Source organism: Orbicella franksi, chromosome 15, assembly GCF_964199315.1.
Source record: "Orbicella franksi chromosome 15, jaOrbFran1.1, whole genome shotgun sequence".
Classification (NCBI taxonomy): Eukaryota; Metazoa; Cnidaria; class Anthozoa; order Scleractinia; family Merulinidae; genus Orbicella; species Orbicella franksi.
The window spans coordinates 17,722,539-17,743,952 of record NC_138159.1 but is presented as its reverse complement, the minus strand read 5'-3'; the positions used below and the strand labels follow the sequence as shown (position 1 = coordinate 17,743,952).

Genomic DNA, 21,414 nt, shown 5'->3' with positions numbered 1-21,414 from the left:
ATCCCCGAACGGGGAGCGTTGCGTTACGTCGGTGCGAGTTACGAAAGAGACCACCTTTACCCTGGCAATCAAAATTGTTTTCTCAGGAGCACAGTAAAACAAACAAACAAACAAAACAAAAGCTTTTGACTAGTAATTTACTTTATGGGGATGAACCATTTGTGTGTGAAGATTAAAAAAGAAAGCTAAAAAAGCGAAAAAAAATGTTTCAAAATAAGCTACGGTAGTGTTGATTGCAATACGTTTTTATTCTGGTTAGTACTTTAGCTTTAAAACATCATAATAGATCGATTTCATTTCATTTTAGAGGGGGGCTTATATCCGTAGGGGCTTATAATCGGAAGTAATATTTTGCTCACAGGTAGATGAGCCTACAGCCGGGGGAGGGGGCTTATAAGCGGAAGGCCCCATAAGCGACAGTTTACGGTAGGAGTTTCATCTGTCATTACATAAAAAGAATGTATTGAAAACACTAAGAACTGGAATACACAAATCAGAATCCAAGTTACTTTTCTTCTTTTCATCTCTCTTGTCTTTTGCAGTGGCATTCTTGCACAGGTAGCAGGAATTGATGTTGAATCTTTTGTGAATAGCCTCACAGCTGATGCTTCCCTTTGCTGCTCCTTGCTCTTCTGTGGCAGCATCATCACCCAGGGGTGAGGTCTCAGAGGATCCATACGCCGCTAAGCGAGTCAGACGTTCTTTTATTATCGACTGCTCAATCCTGTAGCGCACTTCGTCGTAATTATCTTCATCCTCGTCAGACTGCAAAACATGATGTCAACATAAGTTATTAACCAAGCATGAGGTCAAGATAAGTGGGTTATTGACCAAGCGTGAGGTCAAGATAAGTAGACTATTGACCAATCGTGAGGTCAAGATGCCTGAAGATTGGCTATGGAGCGAGGTGCAGTTGAAGACGCATCTAAAGGGTGGGTCTTTAGTGGTTTTTCGTATCTGGCGTAGCACAGGTTCTACTTGTAGTTGTTGGAACCAGTAGCTGTAATTTGCAAGGATACAGATTATCTAATTACACGAAATACATCCGCATCAGATGACTGACTGACGCATCCTATATAAAAAATACAAGTTGAATGTCTCGACCATAGCCACATACAAGGGCACAAAGTATCACCTTATAGCTAACAAAATCGTGACGCCGCAAAAAAAAACTCGATTAGCTACCGGGGTGCTGTACTTTGGAACACTGCATCCAGGTACTATACTGATAATTTTAAGCAACTCTATGCCAAAGTTAGAAAAGACGTTTTTATTAAACAAGTAGACTTTAATGCGACCTCGATTCAAACGCAAAGCAAGCACGTGACGGATTTTAAGTGTTATTAATGTGAATGAATACGTTTATGATTATCATTAATACAGTACATATTTCGTTTTTCTTAAACTCTTAGCTAGATACACGACCTCGCAAGCAAATCATTTGCTTTAAACCAAATCGTGTTTAAATAAATGATTGTTGTTGTTATTGTTGCCTCGTGTTAGTGTAGTCAGAATGATTAATTTACTACTGTACTAGAACAACCTTACCTCACTATCTTGGCTAGCCCCTGATGGCGACAGGAGATGTACCCTTCATTGATAAAGAACGAATAATTCATAGTAAGGATTTTTATCTGAGCACAAAAAGGTGAATAACAACTTGAAGAAATTCCCACCTAGGCACAAAGCTCCTGGGCTCTGGTAGCATGTCGTCTTCAGGGATGAGACCGCGAGACAAAGCTAACAAGAAGTCTTCTCGTTTCCTATGTAGAAGTTGAGTGGTTTGGATAATCTGTGCACGGGGGGTTCTTAAGTACGGTCGAGCCACCATTTGTGATAGGGTCTCCGTCGCTTCCTCTACTTCAGTCTTATTTCAAATTACAATATAATCAAGTTAATAAAATGCATTAGAAAATAGCCCAAAGAAAATACGCACGCTGATTGGATTAAAATCGTGTTCCTATTTAGCAAGTAGATTACGAACTCGAGATTTCTATCGCATGACAGTTGCCGAGGGCGCAGCCCAAGTCAACTATCACGCATAAAATTCGAGAGTGAATAATCTAATTGCTTTAGTGTGAGTCTACTAGTTGTTCAAAATGAAGGCCATGCATGTGGCCACGTATGAGGAGTACTAAAGAAACCGCTGCAGCTGGATTTAAAGTTAGTAAGAGATTAACGGATAAATCGTTCTGAAGAACTGCACAATTGGAGGTGAAACCTTTCATAACAAACTTGTTACGAAGGGAATGGCAAAGCCAGCTAGCCTTCAGAGTCCCCTAGTAAATAGCTAGAGATTTCAAGGCGGTCACTAAAAATTGATTGCAAATACTAAAGTACACGACCATTTAGCTATCTTCAGAAAGAAAATCTACCTGCATTGACTCAAAGATGGCTTTCTTGTCTTTGTTGCCAGTAAGGTAGAACCCATGAGCATATGAAGCTCTCAGAACTCTTCTTGCATTTAGCAATTCATGCACAGCGTCTTCAATGAATGACGTGTCTACATTTTCTGCTGATGTCGCTGCTGCAGACACAAAATGAATTAAGGCAATTTATTCAAATAAATTAAGATAAATTATTGAAACAAATTACGATAATTTATTCACTTTACTTACAACCGGCAGTTTAACACTGACCTGTTTCCATGGCGGCAACGGCCAGTGCTGTCATCTTATCTTTAGCTGTACTTAAAAGAGGTTCCTCAAACTGGAAGTTTGATAAAGAAGATAAAGAAAAGTGATAAACAAGGCCGAAATCGAAAAACAAATATCAACAAAGACTAATTCACCCGAACGTTACTACAATAAATGGAAACCTTTAATTGACAAGAAATTTGTAACTTAGAGCTGTATATTACTTTTCTTTGTACTTTGTAGGATATAACGCAACTTTTTCCCAAGTTACAGTAGTGAATGTAAGATAGATATTGTTAATAATAATAAAATAAAATAAAATGAAATAAAATAAAAACTGGAAGAAAAAGCCAAGGTCTAATTACATCAAACATAGACTTAATGAAGATTAATTTTCCAATGACAAAAGACTCCCCCCCCCAACCAGTCCACAAAAAATAAGCTGCCCGAATCTCAGACACAAGCATCATTCCAATAAGAATCTCTTGTACATGCCAACCCATGGGCATCAACTCTTTAAGACAGACAATCTCTCACAATTAGCCCCTATTTGGACCTTTCTTTGTACTTTATGTTCCTTGTTACAGTATGCTTCAGGACTTGTGATATCCATTTAACACCACATATCACATTGTATTGTTTTGACAGTGTTACAAAGTGGTATTCTTGCATGCCCCTAACATTTCTCCAAAGCACATCTCTTACTAGTATTAATCTGACCACTTTTGAAATGCTTATGTAAAGAATCTAACCCCAACATAAAAACACCACCGGAAAATACGCTCATTAAATCTAGGCCTTTTTGAACAAACGTAAGCCCACAACTTGTTGACAGAATTTTACGGTACATTATCAAGTTATTCACCTCCACTTATTTGCCTTCCCTCTCATCCCCTGTGAGTCCTTATATCTTCAGCTCCCCACCCCCCCCCCCCAAATCCCACATGTAAGATGTAGTTCAAGAAAATATCCATCCCTCCTATATGGAAGGGATTTTTTTAAATACCCATTCCACAGGAAATTCCAATCCCTTCTGTTGAAGGAGTATGGATATTTTCTGGAACTGCACAATAAAAAAGCAGTTTACCTTGTAACTATTTTCATGATTCTTGAAGCGAGAGTAGTAATGTAGAAAACAATTTAACTCTGTGATTTGATCATTGCGTGCACTAGCCTGTTGATCAGAGAATTCAAGAAAAATGATTTTAATTACAGTGCGGCTACTCGACTTGGGCCACATGGAGAAGAGTTAACCAATCAAAGCGATCTTTTCCAGAAATAAAACAATAACACTGAAGAATAGGAATTACGACAAAATGCGAATTGTTGCTAACCTTTCAGGAAACTACGCCATTTGCTGATTGGTTAGTTTCAATACTAAGTTTTGTACACTTTTCAGCGGTTTCGGTTTAGTTGACGCAAAATGAGCTTTCAAGCTAAATCTTTTTTAAGAGCAAGATTTATAATTATGATAATTTGCCGTCAAGGACTGAATCGCTAAGGTGGTATGTTTTTACTTCAAACAGACTGTTACACTGTACTTGCCGCCACGAGAAGCTACCAGTCCATTGTTCTCAGTTTACATTTTGATTGGTTAGTTTTCTTCTAGATGGCCTGGTTCCAGTAGCCGCACCATAACATACATTAATTCATTAATAATATTGTAACCATGAAAGCATGATCATTGCCAATTCCAACAAAAAGTGAGACTAACTTTCAAGCCATCATAGAGGTAATTCCCATAAAATGAGAAATGATATGTTAAATGAAGCATCTGCTACGAGGAACAAGTAGATAAAGGTAAGGTAAAGTCTGCATACGAGCCAAGTCGCCCATCAGGCCGGAGCTTATCCCGGTTTCTGTAGCATGAAGCAACTTGGAGTATTTCTACTCCCCCCTGGATGGGATGCTAGTCCATCACAGGGTTACCCCCAGCATTAAATTCACTGGTACCCTTTATACTCCTGGCTGGAGAAAGGCACTATGAGAGTAAAGTGTCTTGCCCAAGAACACAACACAATGTCCCTGGCCAGGACTCGAACCTGGACCGCTTGATCCAGAGTTGAGCACACTAACCATGAGGCCACAGCAAAGTGGAACAAGTAACAAAACATAGTCACCTCCGAAACTAACTTGGCAGACTCTGATTCAACTTTCTGTACAATCTCAAATCGATTACATCTGCAAGTCAAAGGCACTTATAAAATAAAAGTTGTAACTTAGTTTTACAAACTTACTTTGCTTTAGCTCAGGGCCGTAGCTATTAAGAGGTAAACCAAGGCACTTGTCTCAGTTTTTTTTTTTTCGTTTTTGTCATTCATAGTAATCATAAATACCCCAAACAGTTAGGATGAGAATTTAACCATGGGCATTGCCACAGGCATTATTTCCCTCTGCCTCAGTCAGAAGTAAAAATGGGTAACGTTTCAAATTTAAATTAACATTATTGTCAATAGGTCCTTTACACTATCCAGTCACATGGTACAAAATCACACATGCTGGGACGCAAGTTGCGCAGTGGGACTTCCAGAACAAAGCAACTCGTACCAGTCCACCTTGACCTGCCTTTGTTTTGGTTACTACACGACTACACAATGTGATCCAAGTACAAATGAGGTCAGCACAGGTGCTGGGAAATTCTCCCAAATATCAACAACTTGTAAATTCTCATAATAAATAAAGTGCATTTATTTTTCTACCAACCGAAAATATCCTCCAGTAGCAGAACTGTGCTTTTTCCATTGCTCTAAACAAACCCAGCAGAACTCATGTTTACACTAAAAAGAGACAAACAACATCACATATTATTTTTACCACAATTGCTACTAATCTCGCAATTTCATTGGCTAATTTGCCATCGTTGATAAGAGTCCAGACAACGCTGCTCGCGTCAATATGGCTTGCTCCATGAGCGTGCAAGATAAACCAAATCATGCACTGTGATTGGCTACCTGAGCGGGCAAGACTGCGCTATCTTCCCCGCTCGGGATTACCTGCTGTGTCCCGCAAGAAAGTAGATGTTCTTTTTCCATATAATAAATCCTTTATTGACCAAGCTTGTCCGGTCAAGATAGCTGGATGTTAGCCTCGTTCTTTTTGTGTGTGTGTGTTTATGGACCGAGACAGAGTCAAGGTCATAAACATGCAAAACAAGGACTTGGCCAATATCTAGCCATCTTGACATCGTGCTTGGTCAATGACCCATATATTTATTATTTTAATATGGCAAACCAGTCTGTAATTATAGGAAGAATTCTGATTATTTTTATAAGCAATCCAAATTTTGCTAAACAGACCGCTAAGATGGGTTACTTACTAATAAGTTTTCACAACTAGCTTTTTCAAAACACTAAAAAAAAAAAAACAGTTTGCTCTTACGCCTGCCAAAATCTTTTTTCCTTCACGTTTGGCAGACAATTATTATAACTATTTCAGTCTAACTTTAATGAAAGCAAGGGAACTTGAAAAACAAATAAAATAAATTCTTAACTTTGGTGTGGGCATTTACAAAGAATGGATCACAGGGATACAATAATTAATCGTTATAATACTATTAAGCACTTTATTGATCGAACTAGCTTGTTAGGTCCATGTTGGGGAAATATTGGTTGACTTCTTTTTATGCAAGTTTATGGACTGTTGACTAATATAATCACATTTTTTCTTGTTTTAATATATATGGCAGTTATAAACTGGCTAAAAGCTTGCTTTACTTTGTTGCAACAGAAAACAAAAAACAACAACAACAAAAGTGGTCAGTGAAAGAAAGCAAACATCTCCATGCAGTACATGTACAAGGAAATAAAAATTAAATTACTGAAGGATGAAAAAATTTCAGCAGAAGCATAGCAATTTTGATTTCTCGACAGGATATCAAGAAATCAAACTTGATGAACTGCGACCCACTTCGACCATTGTAATCCTGTGCATCTTTGTGTTCCATTGTGCTCTGTAGAATCTTTTTATCCAATTCATTTGTACATTTGCTCGCATTTGACAACACAATATGGGCATTAGTAAATGGGAATTGTCCTTAATCAGTTGGGCGGTGTTCCCTTATAAAAATAAATACCTTTGTACATTTCATATGGTTACATCCTTCGTTTTTCTGAATAGGTGATCTGAAAGGGAAGAATTTTCTTATCAGTTTAAGACCGACTTAAAACTTCTTTGCAAGTTATTACAGAACAGTCAAAATGACAGAGACGTTCTGCTTAACGAAGGATTGCAACATTTTATACTGTTTTTATTTTATTGTAGCGCCAAAAGTAACTTGGACCTCGGAAGGAAGACTTTGGAGAGGAAGGGCTAGGGAAACTTGGAGATGAACTGTAGAGAGAGAAAGGGGGAAGTTCGGATTCAAAAGCTGGCTGGAAGCTGGTAAATGTGCTAAGAACCGAGAAGCTTGGTGAGCAAGAACGCAAGGCCCTATTTCCCTTGTAGGGAAAAGGACATGATGACGATGATGATATATTTTCATTGTTGTCTGTGCTGTACATGTATTTACACCTTCCTCTCTGTTTGCATGCCACACCAGAAGTTTCAGAGCAGTTCTGCCCCCTATGTAGCAAATCTCTGTAGCAGTACACAGGGGTTTCATTAAGGGAAAAGCACCTGGCAAATTGACTGGCTGTGACGATGATTTTGCCCGGCTGGTTTGACCATCTAGAGGAAAGTTTTCCTTATAAAGAAGTTCAGATTAAATAGTTTTTCCCGCCTGTAAAAACCAGTTGCTCTCCTGCTGAAAATGTTAATGAAACCCCTGAGAGCATGTTCACTTAAATCATGAATGATGACTTGTCATGTAATTGTGATTTTTGCCGCTTTCAGATGTTTTTCTGCTTCAAGACCCACACTAGAAGTTCCAGAACAGTTCTCTCCCCCAACCCCCTCAAGGGTTGCCTCAAAGCTTTGAAATTAGTGGTTTTGTTGAACCCTGCCTTAGGAACCCTTCAATATGACTACCAAGTGTATGTATTGTAGCTGCATTTGAGGTCAAAGTAGTACTCAAGTTATGATTAAATTTGTACTTTCACCGAGGTGTACAAAATTCAACTAGTACATCCAGGTGAAGACATTAGGACAGAATTGTTCAACAAGGGAGATTACAGCCATTGAACAATTTAAAAATTGTCCAATATCTAGCCATCTTGACCTTACGCTTGGTTAATAACACACATATAAAAAATAAATTATCAAACACTGATTTTTACAAAATGAAGAAGTTTGCATAGATATCAATTTTATCATGTGTCATGCAACAAGCCCTGAAATTCACTAGCTGTCACTCGCACCCTACACTAGCTAAAGACAAAAAAAGACAGAAAACTCACTTGCAGTTGGGACAGGATTTTGAATTAGTTACCAGCCAGAGTGTGTTAGCTACTGTTTCTGTTTCAGGGCATTCGGAAATGTCTGTAAAAAGAGAATTAGTCAGAACTCAAGATCTAACTCAACTTGACTTTTCCACTGTAACAACAGTAACAATAGAGACATTTTGAACTTGACCACTTCAAACAAAAAAGGTGATCTTACGAGCTGTCATGCATGGTGCAATTTAATATCAGATCAAAGACCTGATCCCAGGGAAAACTCCTTTATTAAAAGAAGGGGGTTACTCATTGTAAATTTTGAAAAGAACCAATAAGAGGTATCAAGATCCTTTTTTGTGGGCGTGGCTTAAATTTTTTTCACCCCTAAGAGGTACCAATTCTGAACCAACAGATCATTTCCTGTCTTATTTTTTTTAGCTCAAAATAATAGTTTACTATGACAGAAAAACATCAAAGAGATAATAATAAACCATAACGGAACAAGGATGGTCAAAGATGGCAAAGATTGACACAGATTGCAAACGGCTAAATTTTTCAAAATGTGCTAACCATGACTGAAAGGTACTGCAAAAGCTACCCCTGTGGACCTTTTGAGGCTGAACACCCTAAGAAGTACCAAGCTACGACAAGCATCCTCGTAGTTTTTATGTAGGAATCCCCCGGGGACCTGATATCGCAGGGTATCAGGACAGTAGACCAGGCTTTTGTTGTCAATTTGAGTGTGCTAATAGTAATGGAAAATGGCAGTCAAATGTACATGTACACCCTGTAAACAGGAAGCTAAAAATCACTGCTTGTGTTCACCTCGCATTGTTGGTATCTTTGGCATCATTTCTGCAATTTTTTTCAGCCATTTACTCCACAGTTGACAAGTGCAAGGTGCATGGGCTTCATCTAGACAATGCCTTCAAATTAAAAAAAATACATAATATAATAATTATTAACAATTTCTTTCAAATAAAGTTGGATTCTGATCCATCCGTGATTACTCCCAACATTTTGTTATCTTGCTCTACATTTTGGTGCTACCTGTATTCATACACCTGACACTGGTTGCTGAAAGCAGAATGGAAAATGCTATCCACCAGATAATCACTATTTATAGATTGTGAATAGCTATATGTTTTGCCAACACTTATCCACTGTGCACTGTGCGAGTATGGAGGGGTGATAGCCTCATTGTTAGAGTGCTCGACTCCAGATCAAGCAGTCCAGATTTGAGCCCTGGACGGGGACACTGTGTTGTGTTCTTGGGCAAGACAGTTCACTCTAACAGTGTCTCTCTCCACCCAGGTGTCTAAATGGGTGCAAGCAAATTTAATGCTGGGGGTAACCCTGCAATGGACTAGTATCCCAAGCAGTGGGGGAGTAGAAATACTCCTAGTCACTTCATGCCACAGGAACCAGGATAAGCTCTGTCCTGATTGGCTCGTATGCAAACTTTACTACAAGAGTTCAGTGTTTCCAAGAACTGGAAACAATGGCCCAGAGTCAATTTTACAGGACCAGTGAAATTTGACCAAAATTCTGCAAGAGGCAGAATTATAAATTATTTTATGAAGGACCATTATTTTACCACCTCTGGTAAGGACCTACCAACAAAAGAAATGTCCATGGCCACAGTCTACGATCATAGGTTCTGTTTCCTCTGAAGAATGTGCTTCAACAGCAACATGCAGTGAGGGAAGCATACTTGATGGTAGCCTTACAGCGCGGCCACATCCGGGGGAAGGGCACCATTTCAGTGTAGGGTTACTATCAACAAAGGCCTGGAAAAAAGTATTTTATTAGATAAATACTTTCTTTTGATGTGTACATTGGCAAATTTAAGATGATTTTTTACTTTTTTCTACAAATTAGCACCATAGAATTTTACCATGGCCTATTCCTGTGAGCTGGCCTAGCAGGATAGAGCAATGGTAATCTAATCCAGAGATTGCAGGTTTTAATTTCAGAGAGTTCAAAGAACTTTTCTTTGCCTTGAATGTTCACCCATTCCCTCCATGGCTAACACACTTAAGGAAATATCTGAGTCGATTTCTGGCACTCCAAATACTTACTTTGCAGTCAATTCTCTTCTTTCCAGCTTCTAATATCAGTGTTGTGTGGTGCAACCTTTTTATTTTTTGGCTTGATACATACATACTCAGGAAAATACAGGCCGAGCGCTAGAGAAAACATGTAAAATAGAGCCTCTCTATGGGTACCCCGAGACTTCATTTTTATTGCACTTTTTTTTTTACCAATCTTTGATTTTTTTACACAGATCTTCGTTTTATGGATTAAAATCATTGCCTGAGAGTGTAGTCAATCTAATTCACAGTCAAAAAGTAAATAAATAACTGTATTTAAATTCATGAAAAGCAAAAAAATGGCTGCTTAAACAATAACAAGGGAAATTAAAATTGTGCATTGTATTTTTTACTTTAATTATCATTTAATATTGGCCAATATTCCATCTTATCATTTGAAGTTTTAAATCTTCGCTTGAATCTTGAGATCTTCGATTTTTCATCGGTAATTGTCTGGCTGGACTATTTGAAAATATTTCTTACATTAATGTTAACATTTACTTCGTGCAGCTTTTTACCTTGATATCAAACTGAAGATACCTTCTGGCCATCTCTCTTGAGACAAGACTTTCAATAGTTTCCTAAGTTAAAGGACAACTAGAAAATTGTCACATGAACTGGACTACATCCAGACCTTAGGAAAAATGACTACATGTAATAGTAAATTATCAAAAATAATAAGTTATTAACTGTATTTCACTAGGAGGTAATAAGTGACATGAAGCTACATGCATGATTACACAACTGACAGTGGGAATGCTTCTCAACCAAAGCAACCTTTTGAACCCAACGTTAATAAAATTTGATCAAGCATTATCTTGTATTTTAATTCTGTTTTCAATTCTTTTTTTTACCCAAATTCAAAAGGCCATTTTCAAGTTTCCTTTTTGCTTCTGTGTCAAAATGAGTCTTTGTGTGAAACCTTTCTTATGAAAATGTGTTTTGTCTACAAGCATTCTCTTGTACATCAAACTTATTTTGTCATGAAAAGTTTTGCAGGAGGACTTGTTTTGAAACAGAGGTACAAGGTAATTCAGAAATGGCTTAAGGGGTAGATCGCATCACAGGCTAAGCAAGGGCAAAACATTCAAGCTTCAACAAAATGTATCCTGTGTTTTGGAGCCCCATGAAGGTCACCACATCGTCTTCTAAGGCAGGGTACTTATTTACTCTTCCATTGCCTCTCCACCCACAAGTATAAATGGGTGCTGGTGACTTGTTGGAGAAACCTGACAGAATACTGGTCTTTAATTTAAAATAGCTCAAGTCGACTCTAACATGTAAGTGCTTGTTCACTTACCACAGGCACAAGAGAACTACAATCAAATGCAGGACACTGTATGTTGTGAGCTTTGCCTTCCTTGATCTTTACATTCAAATAACTGTCACACAACAGACAATAACAGTCACACAACAGACAATGACATGCTGTTGAGACTATAAGAGACTACTCAACAATCAACAGTAATATCACATAATTATTCAAAATGCAATCTTGCTTACCCCTCCCAGCAGGGACGGCAGAATTCATGGCCACAAGAAAGTGACAGTGGAACATCTTCATAGACTATTCTATCCTCACAGATGGAACAAACATCCTACAAATATAAAGATGGCTTAACATTATGGGGCTGAAAAAAAAAACTCAAATTCAATTTTGCCTTCCGACAAGCAGCTCTCACATTTTCCTTGTCCACTCCTGGCAAGTCTTAATTTACTTTTTTGGTTTTTTAGTTGGCACAAAACTTGTCTGGGCCTTTGCCCATTGGGCAAGTAACAATGAAAAGTCACTTGCCAGGTAGGAAAACTACTTGTCCCGAATGACGGGACAGCACTTTTTTTGAGCCCTGTATCAACTTGCAGACTAAACTAATCAGAATTTAAAACAATGACAACTGGGAAATATCATCTTTATTTTCTACTGGATTCTCAGAACAAACATAAAAGAAATGTAAAGGAGACTGCAAATATGTAATTCATATATTTTCGAAAATATGAAGAAGCTAGTCATAAAAGGGGATAAGTGACGATTTTGGTTGCTTTTCTTTTTTCTTGCTCCAAATTAGCTGAATTTTTGCATGTGGTCTTCAATGTAATAGAAAAACGTGGTTCTGTATTTTTGCCACTTGTTTTTGCTTCACTTTATAAAGACGCCGCTAGGAAAACCGAGTGGTTTTTTGCATATGCAATATCCTGAAAACGAAGCAAAGTTTAGCGGAAAAACTATGGGACATTGCTAAACATACCTAAACAAAACTCTATGCGAAATTTGGAACGTTTTCGACAAAGTTCACTTTTGATTAAAATACCTAACGACCTTTTACCGCTGAGGCTGCAAATAAATGAAGCCAGGCCTTTGTTATGATAAACAGAGCCGATCCTTTGTTATAATAACCAAGCCAAGCCTTTGTTATAAGTCGAAGTCTCGCCTCAGTTTATCATAACAAAGGATCGGCCCGCCTTGACTTTGATCTCACTTAGACAGCAGCAAAACTGTCAATTTCACGCAACGTATAAGCTCAAAAATGTTAATTTTAGGTCAAAAAAGGTTTAAATGTTGATTTCACGTTAATGCGTGACGACAAGGAGGTTAATTTCACTTAGAAACCAGCAAAATGTCAATTTCACGCAACACATAAGCTTAATGATGTTGATTTCAGGTCTAAATAGGCTAAAATGTTGATTTCACGTTAACGCGTGACGACAAGGAGGTTGATTTATCTTAGAAACCAGCAAAATGTCAATTCCACGCAACGTATAAGCTCAAAAATGTTGATTTTAGGTCAAAAAAGGTTTAAATGTTGATTTCACGTTAACGCGTGACGGCAAGGATGTTGGTTTCACTTAGAAACCAGCAAAATGTCAATTTTACGCAGCGCATAAACTCAATGATGTTGATTTCAAGTCTAAATAGGTTAAAATGTTGATTTGACGTTAACACGTGTCGGCAAGGATGTTGGTTTCACTTAGAAACCAGCAAAATGTCAATTTCACGCAGCGCATAAGCTCAATGGTGTTGATTTCAGGTCTAAATAGGTTAAAATGTTGATTTCGCGTTAACGCGTGACGGCAAGGATGTTGGTTTCACTTAGAAACCAGCAAAATGTCAATTTCACGCAGCACATAAGCTCAATGATGTTGATTTCAGGTCTAAATAGGTTAAAATGTTGATTTGACATTAACGCATGACGGCAAGGAGGTTGATTTCTCTTAGAAACCAGCAAAATGTCAATTCCACGCAACGTATAAGCTCAAAAATGTTGATTTTAGGTCAAAAAAGGTTTAAATGTTGATTTCACGTTGACGCGTGATGGCAAGGATGTTGGTTTCACTTAGCAACCAGCAAAATGTCAATTTTACGCAGCGCATAAGCTCAATGATGTTGATTTCAAGTCTAAATAGGTTAAAATGTTGATTTGACGTTAACGCGTGACGGCAAGGATGTTGGTTTCACTTAGAAAACAGCAAAATGGTAGGAGCCCATGATGGGCTCCTGAAAATGGTAATTTCACGCAACGTATAAGCTCAAAAAAATGCTGATTTCAGGTCAAAAAAAGGTGTAAATAAAAATAAAATGAAACAAATAAACATTTCAATAAGCAATTTTCCAAATACGGCAACGTCTTCAATGGCTAAAAAATCACGAGATAAAACATAGTTTTCGACAAATGCGATCGTAGCTTTATGTCACGCACCGCCATAACTTCCAAGTTCAAAATGCGCTGGTACCTCTTATGCCTGATGAGGATAACAACTTTGGTGGCTGTTTAGTTTTGGATTTAAGAATTTGATGACTCCACGGGAAAACGCTCTATAAATAGGGCTGACAGATTAACAGATTAACAGATTAACCCTTCTGAGCAACGTATGGGTCTCCATACATCTGCATGTCCCCTGATCCCAGAAGCTCAAAACACTACAAATCATGCCGATTTGAAATAAAATCAACGCAAACTGGATCACAGATCTGTTACAATCGATCACCACTTGCTGGCCATTATTATGTTTAAATCTAGTTACCAGTTCGAGAAACATCCGCAGAACGTAGTCGCAATGCATGCCGGGAAGGGTCTTTACACCTCGTGCGCAGGAAAACATGGCGGTCAATACAACCAGTTCTTGCTTTCCAAACTTTGATGCTAGCAACGCTTGGCAAATGGGCCACAACTCACCAGAGGGTATTTTTCTTGGGCAAGAACTGCTCTTGGACTTTGCTACCTGGCTCGATCTGACTTCGAACGCCGATAACATGATTACGGTATATCAGCTGCCTTTGAAGTTTCAGAACACATTTTGATTCTTTAAAACGTGCTGATGACTTACGGGTTTATCGAGGCTTTATGATGCCTCTCAACCACCAGGTAGGCATACAAGGTACTTTAAAACAATGCTTAAGATATTAGTTGACAGAGCTCTAATGCGGCACATCTCTTTTTTGTTTGATGGCATTTCGTTTGACGCTCGATCGATTCACGTGTAGTGTTCACGTCACAATAACCGGTGTAAACAATCCATTCCCAGATTTCCGCTCTATATGCTGTGGGATTTAGTTTTGACTTCATACACTATAAACAGTCTGCCTGTTTGCTGTTCAACAAATAAACTCCTAAAGACATGGCTAGGAAAAGTCAAGTTTTTTGCCTACGTTTTAACTCGAAAACAAAGCAAAAACCAGCGACAAAAATACAGAACCATGTTTTTCTATTACATTGAAGACCACATGCAAAAATTCAGCTAATTTGGAGCAAGGAAAAAGAAAAGCAACCAAAATCGTCACTTATCCCCTTTTATGACTAGCTTCTTCATATGTGAACATCAGTGTGTTAAGAGTTGAAAATGTGGTGACCATAAAATGGTTTCAATATTGGGGTGAGGAGGCGTGGTGGGTTCATGGTTAGTGAGCTCATCTCCAGATCAAGCGGTTTGGGTTCAGGGACATTGTGTTATGTTCTTGGGCAAGACACTTTACTCACAGTGCCTCTCTCCACCCAGGTGTATAAACAGGTACTGACTAATTTAATGATGGGGGTAACCATGCGATGGACTAGCATGCCATCCAAGGGGGGGGGGGGGAGTAGAAATACTCCTGGTCACTTCATGCAACAGAACCCAGGATAACCTCTAGCCTATGAGGGCTTTGGTTTGTATCCAGACTTTTTAAACCTTGTTTTTATTGAACGATGGAACCATTAGATACACTTACAGATGATCTAAAGTTGCTTTTCATTGTAAGTCGGGCTTTCTCTTCAAGCTCGGCATTGCCTGTCACATGATCTGGTTCAATTGAAATACCAACATTAGCCAGTTTCAGGGTAACAATTATAATTTATAATACAGTGAAATCCTGATTTTTCAACCTCCAAGGGAAATGAAAATTGGTTTGAAAAATTGGGTAGTTGGAGAAATCAGGGTTAAAATTACAGCACTCCACTGTGCAGAGGGACTCAACTTTTGGTTCAAGTTATCGGGAGGCTTGTGAAAATGGAGGGTTCCAAAAATTGGAATTCCACTCTATTTGTTTACTATAATGTTTAGCAAAGCAGTTTTGTCTACTCGTGCAGAATAACGTTACAGTAGCCCCTTTTCAAGCCTTTGTATGGAAAAACTCCTCAGAGAACACTGGGTTCAAATTCTGCTAATGCCAATGTTTTTACTTAAAGCATCCAAATGCACCTAACAGTGCTGACTGAAAAAAAGAGTACTGCCAAGTTTTCCAGGATGTAAGTTGGTTACAGCACGGAAATGAAAAGTTACTTTTTCAAGGACTTTTGTTTTGCTTGCACTAACTGAGGTCTTTGGATTGCTGGATTGCACCTTCCAAGCCCAAGAAACACCACAAAATTTCCCTACTTTTTAAATGACAGTTACAAAACAGCACTTGCAATGATGCTTGCTCTGTCAGTTTTTTTTTGATTAACAATGCTCACCATGCCTATGACACAAAATGAACTCACTTTCTGGAAGAGTGACTCCTGCTTTTTCACAAGCTGCAACTGGATCTGCCATCCATGCTTCAATTAAAGCTTCCTTTGACCATTCTACAGTGATGACAAACAGAGAGATAGTCACTGAATTATCATGAAGACACACAGTACTGCTCAAAAGTAAGTTACCACCATCTTGCAAGACACGTCTCGTTTCTTGCGAGACGCGTCTCGAAAGAAACGAGACACATCTAGAGAGAAATGAGACATGTCTCCTTTCTCGTGAGTGCACTGGAAGTACCAATACTTCGCATTCGTCGGTATTTGAAACCTGTTTTGTGTATAAGACGTCTGTATCGTATCATATTGATTAGCGCGTTAGACACGATTTTCGTTCTCATCAGCAATGCATGTGTACCATGTGTGTATTATAAATTCTCAAGCATCCAATATTGTTCCATATACATTGGCCAAACCTTTTTTTATTCCAGCCAGACTTGCTTAATGTTTAGTTTTTGTAAATACACACACGATAAAAGTTGAAGGTATCTGAATTGTCGGCGACAGTCACTCATGCTTACAAATATGTTTTACAGTTGTATCAATTCTCTTATTGTATAGATCTTAAAACAAGGGTTGTTTGCAACCCTAAACGTGATTCATACAGTTGATAATCAAAATGTAGTGTTCATGAAACAACATGTAGAGTTTTGTCACCCACGATCTACAAGTCAACACAGCAGTGCCACCGCTGCTCCCGACTGATATTTTATGTTGGACGGTCCCATCGATTTGACAACGAACTGCAGAGCAGTAATTGTTACACATAACCGGTTTCTTATGCGTAATATAGGCCATACTAGACGCTTCAGTGATTCTCGAGAGAAATGAGACGTGTCTTGCAAGAAACAAGAAACGTCTTGAGAGAAATGAGACTTGTCTTGCGAGAAACAAGACGAGAGGTGGTAACTTACTTTTGAACGGTACTGTACATGTATTTCACCAAAATTGTTAAATGAATGAAACTGATTCATTGCAACCTTCAGTTATCTTTTAACTATACCCGGCAAAAACAGCCACCACTGACAGAATTATGGGTTGAGAATTGATTAATCAACAATTTATTAGATGGCTAGCTTGAGTTTTCTACTTCAATCACAGAGTTACATGTAATTTCTCGCATGACCAAGTGTGCATGGGGCAAAGCCAAATCCCGTGAGAATATGTCTTATACCTGCCAATCTCCTCCTAGCTAGTCAAAGGTGTCCAACTTTTATCCTGAGAATACTAGGATTTTTAAAGACGACCTGAATGTATACATGAATGACATTCATGTAATTTCCAAAGACTCACAATTTGCCGTATACTTACCATGATTTCGAAGCAGCCCTTCAGCAGTAAACAGAGGGACCTACACAAAACAGGTGAAGCCTTAATTAACTAAAACATCTGAATTATGGCAAGCACTCTGGAAGCCTCTAACAGGTGTTAAGTTAGGGTGCAGCGCAAAAAATGGCACATGAAAAAGTAGGTAAGGAGCAGGGCATGGGAAGGCAAGAGAATTCCACTGTTGACAACACAGAGAAGAGCAAAATGCCATAACTCTTTACTCCCATTGAAACAAAGGGAATGATACACAGGTACAGCTATAATTCCAATGATGAATGTTTATAATTACCCTGAGCATGTCAGCAGTTTCTACAAGCATCAAGTCCTTTGCCTCTTGAAGATCCTGAGCACATAGACCTCGGTACTGCTTCTGAAAATCAGATAATATTTATATAGATTTAGCCAAGCCTAAAAGCAAAGCTCCAGATTGCAATAAGTTAGCCATAAATTAAGGGAAAAAAAGATAATATTGTTTTTCTTGGATTAGGTACCAAAAAAAGACCGATTTTTATATTTTTTTATTGTTTGGCATGTGGTTTCACAATTTTTTCCGCTTAAAAACTCAACAAAGAAGGGACTATCAAATTAGACACACCCAATTTTATCAGGGACTTTCCAAGAGGAGATTGTGCAAGGAATATCTTGGAAGAAAAGTCAACAACATGCCAGGGGTTAATTTGCGCCAAAATTTTGCCTTTGTATGTCAACACTGTCCCCCAGAGGGGCTTGAAATTGCAATCAAGTGTTACCTGGAAAGCAGTCAACAAAACATGCGACTTCAATGAGCTCTAACCCTGATATGGTCACATGATACTGGTCAGTGGATACCTTGTTTAAATGACAGCTGCCAACTGACCATAACATGGATGTCCAATATCAAAGATGTACCTATGGTTATGGTGCTACTCTCTTTTATTTTTTTAAGGTATGACGCTCCGTTCACACACACGCAGTACAAGTGTTGTTCAGATGTATATTATATGGATGTACGGACAATCACATGACAACCACAATTTTTTAGCTCGATGAGTTACCAAATTTTCCACGTTATGGGGCTCCACTTGCCCAGCAGGAGTTCAACAAAGCTCAACACTTTATTCACTTATTTATAATTCTATCTTGCCCACTACTCCCCAGCTGTACAGGGCAAACGCAACTTTTACAGTGGTGGATAACACTATTTTCTCATTGAAAACAAACTTTTTAATTATAACATATGGTACCTCATCATCTTTGCTGAAAAGAAATGGCTCCTCTATTGCATTGGCACTTGGAGATTCCTGCAAAACAACATCCAAAATGATTAAAAGAATACTTTTACTTATTTCAACACAGTAATACTGCAAGTTAATGATTTAAAGTTTTAATTGAAAGCTGATAATTATACATTGGAACTCCGTTAATACGGTCACCAACGGGCCACAAAAATCTGGCCATATTAACAAGGAGGCTGCATTAAAGGGGTTCTTTAAATAAGAAAATGATTGACTGAGCTTTTCTTCGGGCCAGAAGAAAGTGGCCGTAATAACAAGGTGGCCGTTTTAACGGGGTGGCCGTAAGGCGGGGTTCCACTGTATATATTTGCCATAAGATATGATTCAGCACATTAGAGTTATTTAAAGCAACAACCAGTCACTGAGCGAAGTCATGGATAACAGGACTACAGCTGTATTCCTCTGGGAGGGACACCAAGCTATTGAGTGTTGTTTTAAAAATCAATGTGTCAGATGACCTCTTAAGAGGTCCTGCTCACAAATGAAGTTGCCCAGGGCAGAAAAGTCAGCTAAGATTGTTAATACATGTAAGCCTGCTTAATTTTTTCAGTGGTCAATCTTGAAAAATGTCAAAGTGGGTCATATGTCCCACTTGACACTTGACCAAACCATTACCATTCCCATTACTGTTGTGCTCCTTGTTGAAGCTTCTCAATCATCATTTTCAGCAGCCCTTCTCTTTTCCAAAACAAGTAAGCGTTTGTTGTCATTTCGTGATAAATTTAAAAAGAAGAACAAACCAAGCAGTAATTTGGTAAAAACATTACTGGGAATGGAAATGTTGCAGAACATTGAAATATGGGTTCCAGCCACTCTAAGAATTACATGGAATGCCTGACACAAAAAAGTACTCATGAGCACAGAGTTTGAAATGCCAGTCACTTCCCTCCCTCATTTCAGGCTAATAAGCCTGACTATTAGTCATACTTTTTTTAGTTACTGCACACTGCTTTGGAAGCACTTGCATGTATATGTGAGGTAACTTTTATTTCCTTTTTTGCCCTTTTTTGCATCAGTATGACTCCTTAAATAATTTCATTTTGTGTCAAAAGATAATTTTTTGCATCAATGACGCAAAGGCTTGGCTTCATTGAACACTATTTTTCTCTTGGCTATATCCATGAAGACTGTTGGGCAGGGGTTTCATTAACGGATGGGCACCAGGCAAATTGATGGGCTGTGAGGATGACTTTGCCCGGCTGGTTTGACCATCTAGAGGAAAGGTTTTTATTATCACGAAGTTCACTTTTATGAAAAGCTTTTGCCTACCAGTAAATTAAAAACTAAATGCAGTTGCCTCTTGCTGAAAATGCTAATGAAACCCCTGGTTGGGGACTGTTATGTCTCATGGTTACAAGCAGAAGAATCAGCTGTTAGTAGACTTCCTATACAGATGAATACACTTACGGAGAAAACCATCCTTGACTCCAGAAAAGAAGCGATGGAGTTAAATCCCCTTTTTATTGCACAATCACAAGCTGTTTCACCATCTCTGTTCTCTTCATAAAGTGACGCTCCATTGGCAACCAACAGCTTTCAGAAAAAAGAGAACAGCAAGAATATTAGACTGCAAATTGACCAAACTTTCTTAATGTGAAATCTGTTGAATAAAGGAACCAACCACGCTAAGGACAGGGCTGTCAGTAAGTTTTCAGTCACCTGTAGCCTTGTTCTCTGCACCCGAAACAAGCTTGTTACTTTGTGGGTGAATTCTATCAATAACGGGCAATTTCATATTCCCTAAACATTAAGGAAAAATCAAGCATATACAGCACTTAATGACAGCCCTGAAGGGGAACTGCTGTACAAAGAGAACTGGAAAGAAAGCCATCCTCTCAAGTTCTGCTTGCACCACTTTTACCTCGGAATAAATTCAACTCGCAAGTGACTTTGTAAGATGTTGGTTTAGTTAGCGTACAGTATGTTGGACTATGACAGTGATAAAGTTTCTGCTAGTCTGGGATAGAGTAGGAGGTTTTGGCACCTAGTCTAGAATAGGGTTCCAAAACAAGCTGATCATGGCCTAGTATAGGGTAAGGGCTTCAGTGTCCCGCAGCCGTACCAAAAGATTTACAGAACTCCCCCCCTCCCCTCCCCCCCCCTTCTCCTGGCTAAAATCAAACAAGGTGCTCAGGGTCTTGGTGAATCTTAGATTTAACCATTTTTCACCCCAACAAATAAATGCTGACAAGTTGTTCTTCTCAGCACCCTCAATGTTACTCTAAAATACTAGACAGTGAACGGTCATTCTTATTAAATTTGTTGAATTCTCTGTATCAGTGGAAATGTAATAACTATGCAAACAACAACAAAAATGAAGCATGGGGAGAGAGGAAGAAGATTGGTTGCTTTGTTTTTGCATCAAGTCAGTTGCTGCTTACTGGCTGGGCTCAATTACCAGCTGCTGTTTTGGGAAATGAGCCTGCACTTACCCTCTATGGCTACACCCCAGAGAGCAGCAGAAATTGAGCCTACCTACTAGCCAGCTATGGGGAAAGGAAGAGACTACTAGCAAAGTAACCACTGTGGTACATACTTGAACACATTGATATAGTCCAGAGCTTGCGGCGTAATGAAGGGGAGTGTTTCCAGCCTGAAAAAAAAAAACAAAAACAAAAACAAAAACAGACAAAAAAACCAAAACATTATAACTCCCTTACACTTGAAACTTCAACATCCACTTCTAAGGTAACCCACAGGCATTTGACATTATTTTTCTACTGTTCAAATACCCATCCCCTGAGACCCCTGGGATATGAATTTACCCCTGGGGTATGAATTTAAAC

General features: G+C 38.6%; 1 protein-coding gene across 2 annotated transcripts in view; it reads right to left on the bottom strand.

Moving 5' to 3' along the window:
• The window catches only part of LOC145470227 (ankyrin repeat and IBR domain-containing protein 1-like), a 30,112-nt gene that overhangs the window by 1,540 nt on the left and 7,158 nt on the right, over positions 1–21,414 (bottom strand). Inside the window, exons 2-23 of one of the 2 annotated variants that reach the window (XM_081454056.1) lie at positions 21,165–21,221; positions 20,036–20,161; positions 18,578–18,634; positions 17,644–17,724; positions 17,337–17,376; positions 15,996–16,079; positions 15,245–15,315; positions 11,545–11,639; positions 11,342–11,423; positions 10,560–10,622; positions 9,566–9,738; positions 8,774–8,874; positions 7,970–8,051; positions 6,709–6,757; positions 5,340–5,413; positions 4,757–4,817; positions 3,724–3,810; positions 2,640–2,709; positions 2,376–2,527; positions 1,677–1,867; positions 1,549–1,591; positions 510–765 (exon numbers count right to left, since the gene is read on the bottom strand). In XM_081454056.1, coding sequence (XP_081310182.1) covers positions 510–765; positions 1,549–1,591; positions 1,677–1,867; positions 2,376–2,527; positions 2,640–2,709; positions 3,724–3,810; positions 4,757–4,817; positions 5,340–5,413; positions 6,709–6,757; positions 7,970–8,051; positions 8,774–8,874; positions 9,566–9,738; positions 10,560–10,622; positions 11,342–11,423; positions 11,545–11,639; positions 15,245–15,315; positions 15,996–16,079; positions 17,337–17,376; positions 17,644–17,724; positions 18,578–18,634; positions 20,036–20,161; positions 21,165–21,221 — 2,095 coding nt within the window. The remainder of the gene's footprint in view (positions 1–509; positions 766–1,548; positions 1,592–1,676; positions 1,868–2,375; positions 2,528–2,639; positions 2,710–3,723; positions 3,811–4,756; positions 4,818–5,339; positions 5,414–6,708; positions 6,758–7,969; positions 8,052–8,773; positions 8,875–9,565; positions 9,739–10,559; positions 10,623–11,341; positions 11,424–11,544; positions 11,640–15,244; positions 15,316–15,995; positions 16,080–17,336; positions 17,377–17,643; positions 17,725–18,577; positions 18,635–20,035; positions 20,162–21,164; positions 21,222–21,414) is intronic. The other variant, XM_081454057.1, reaches the window with a different exon arrangement.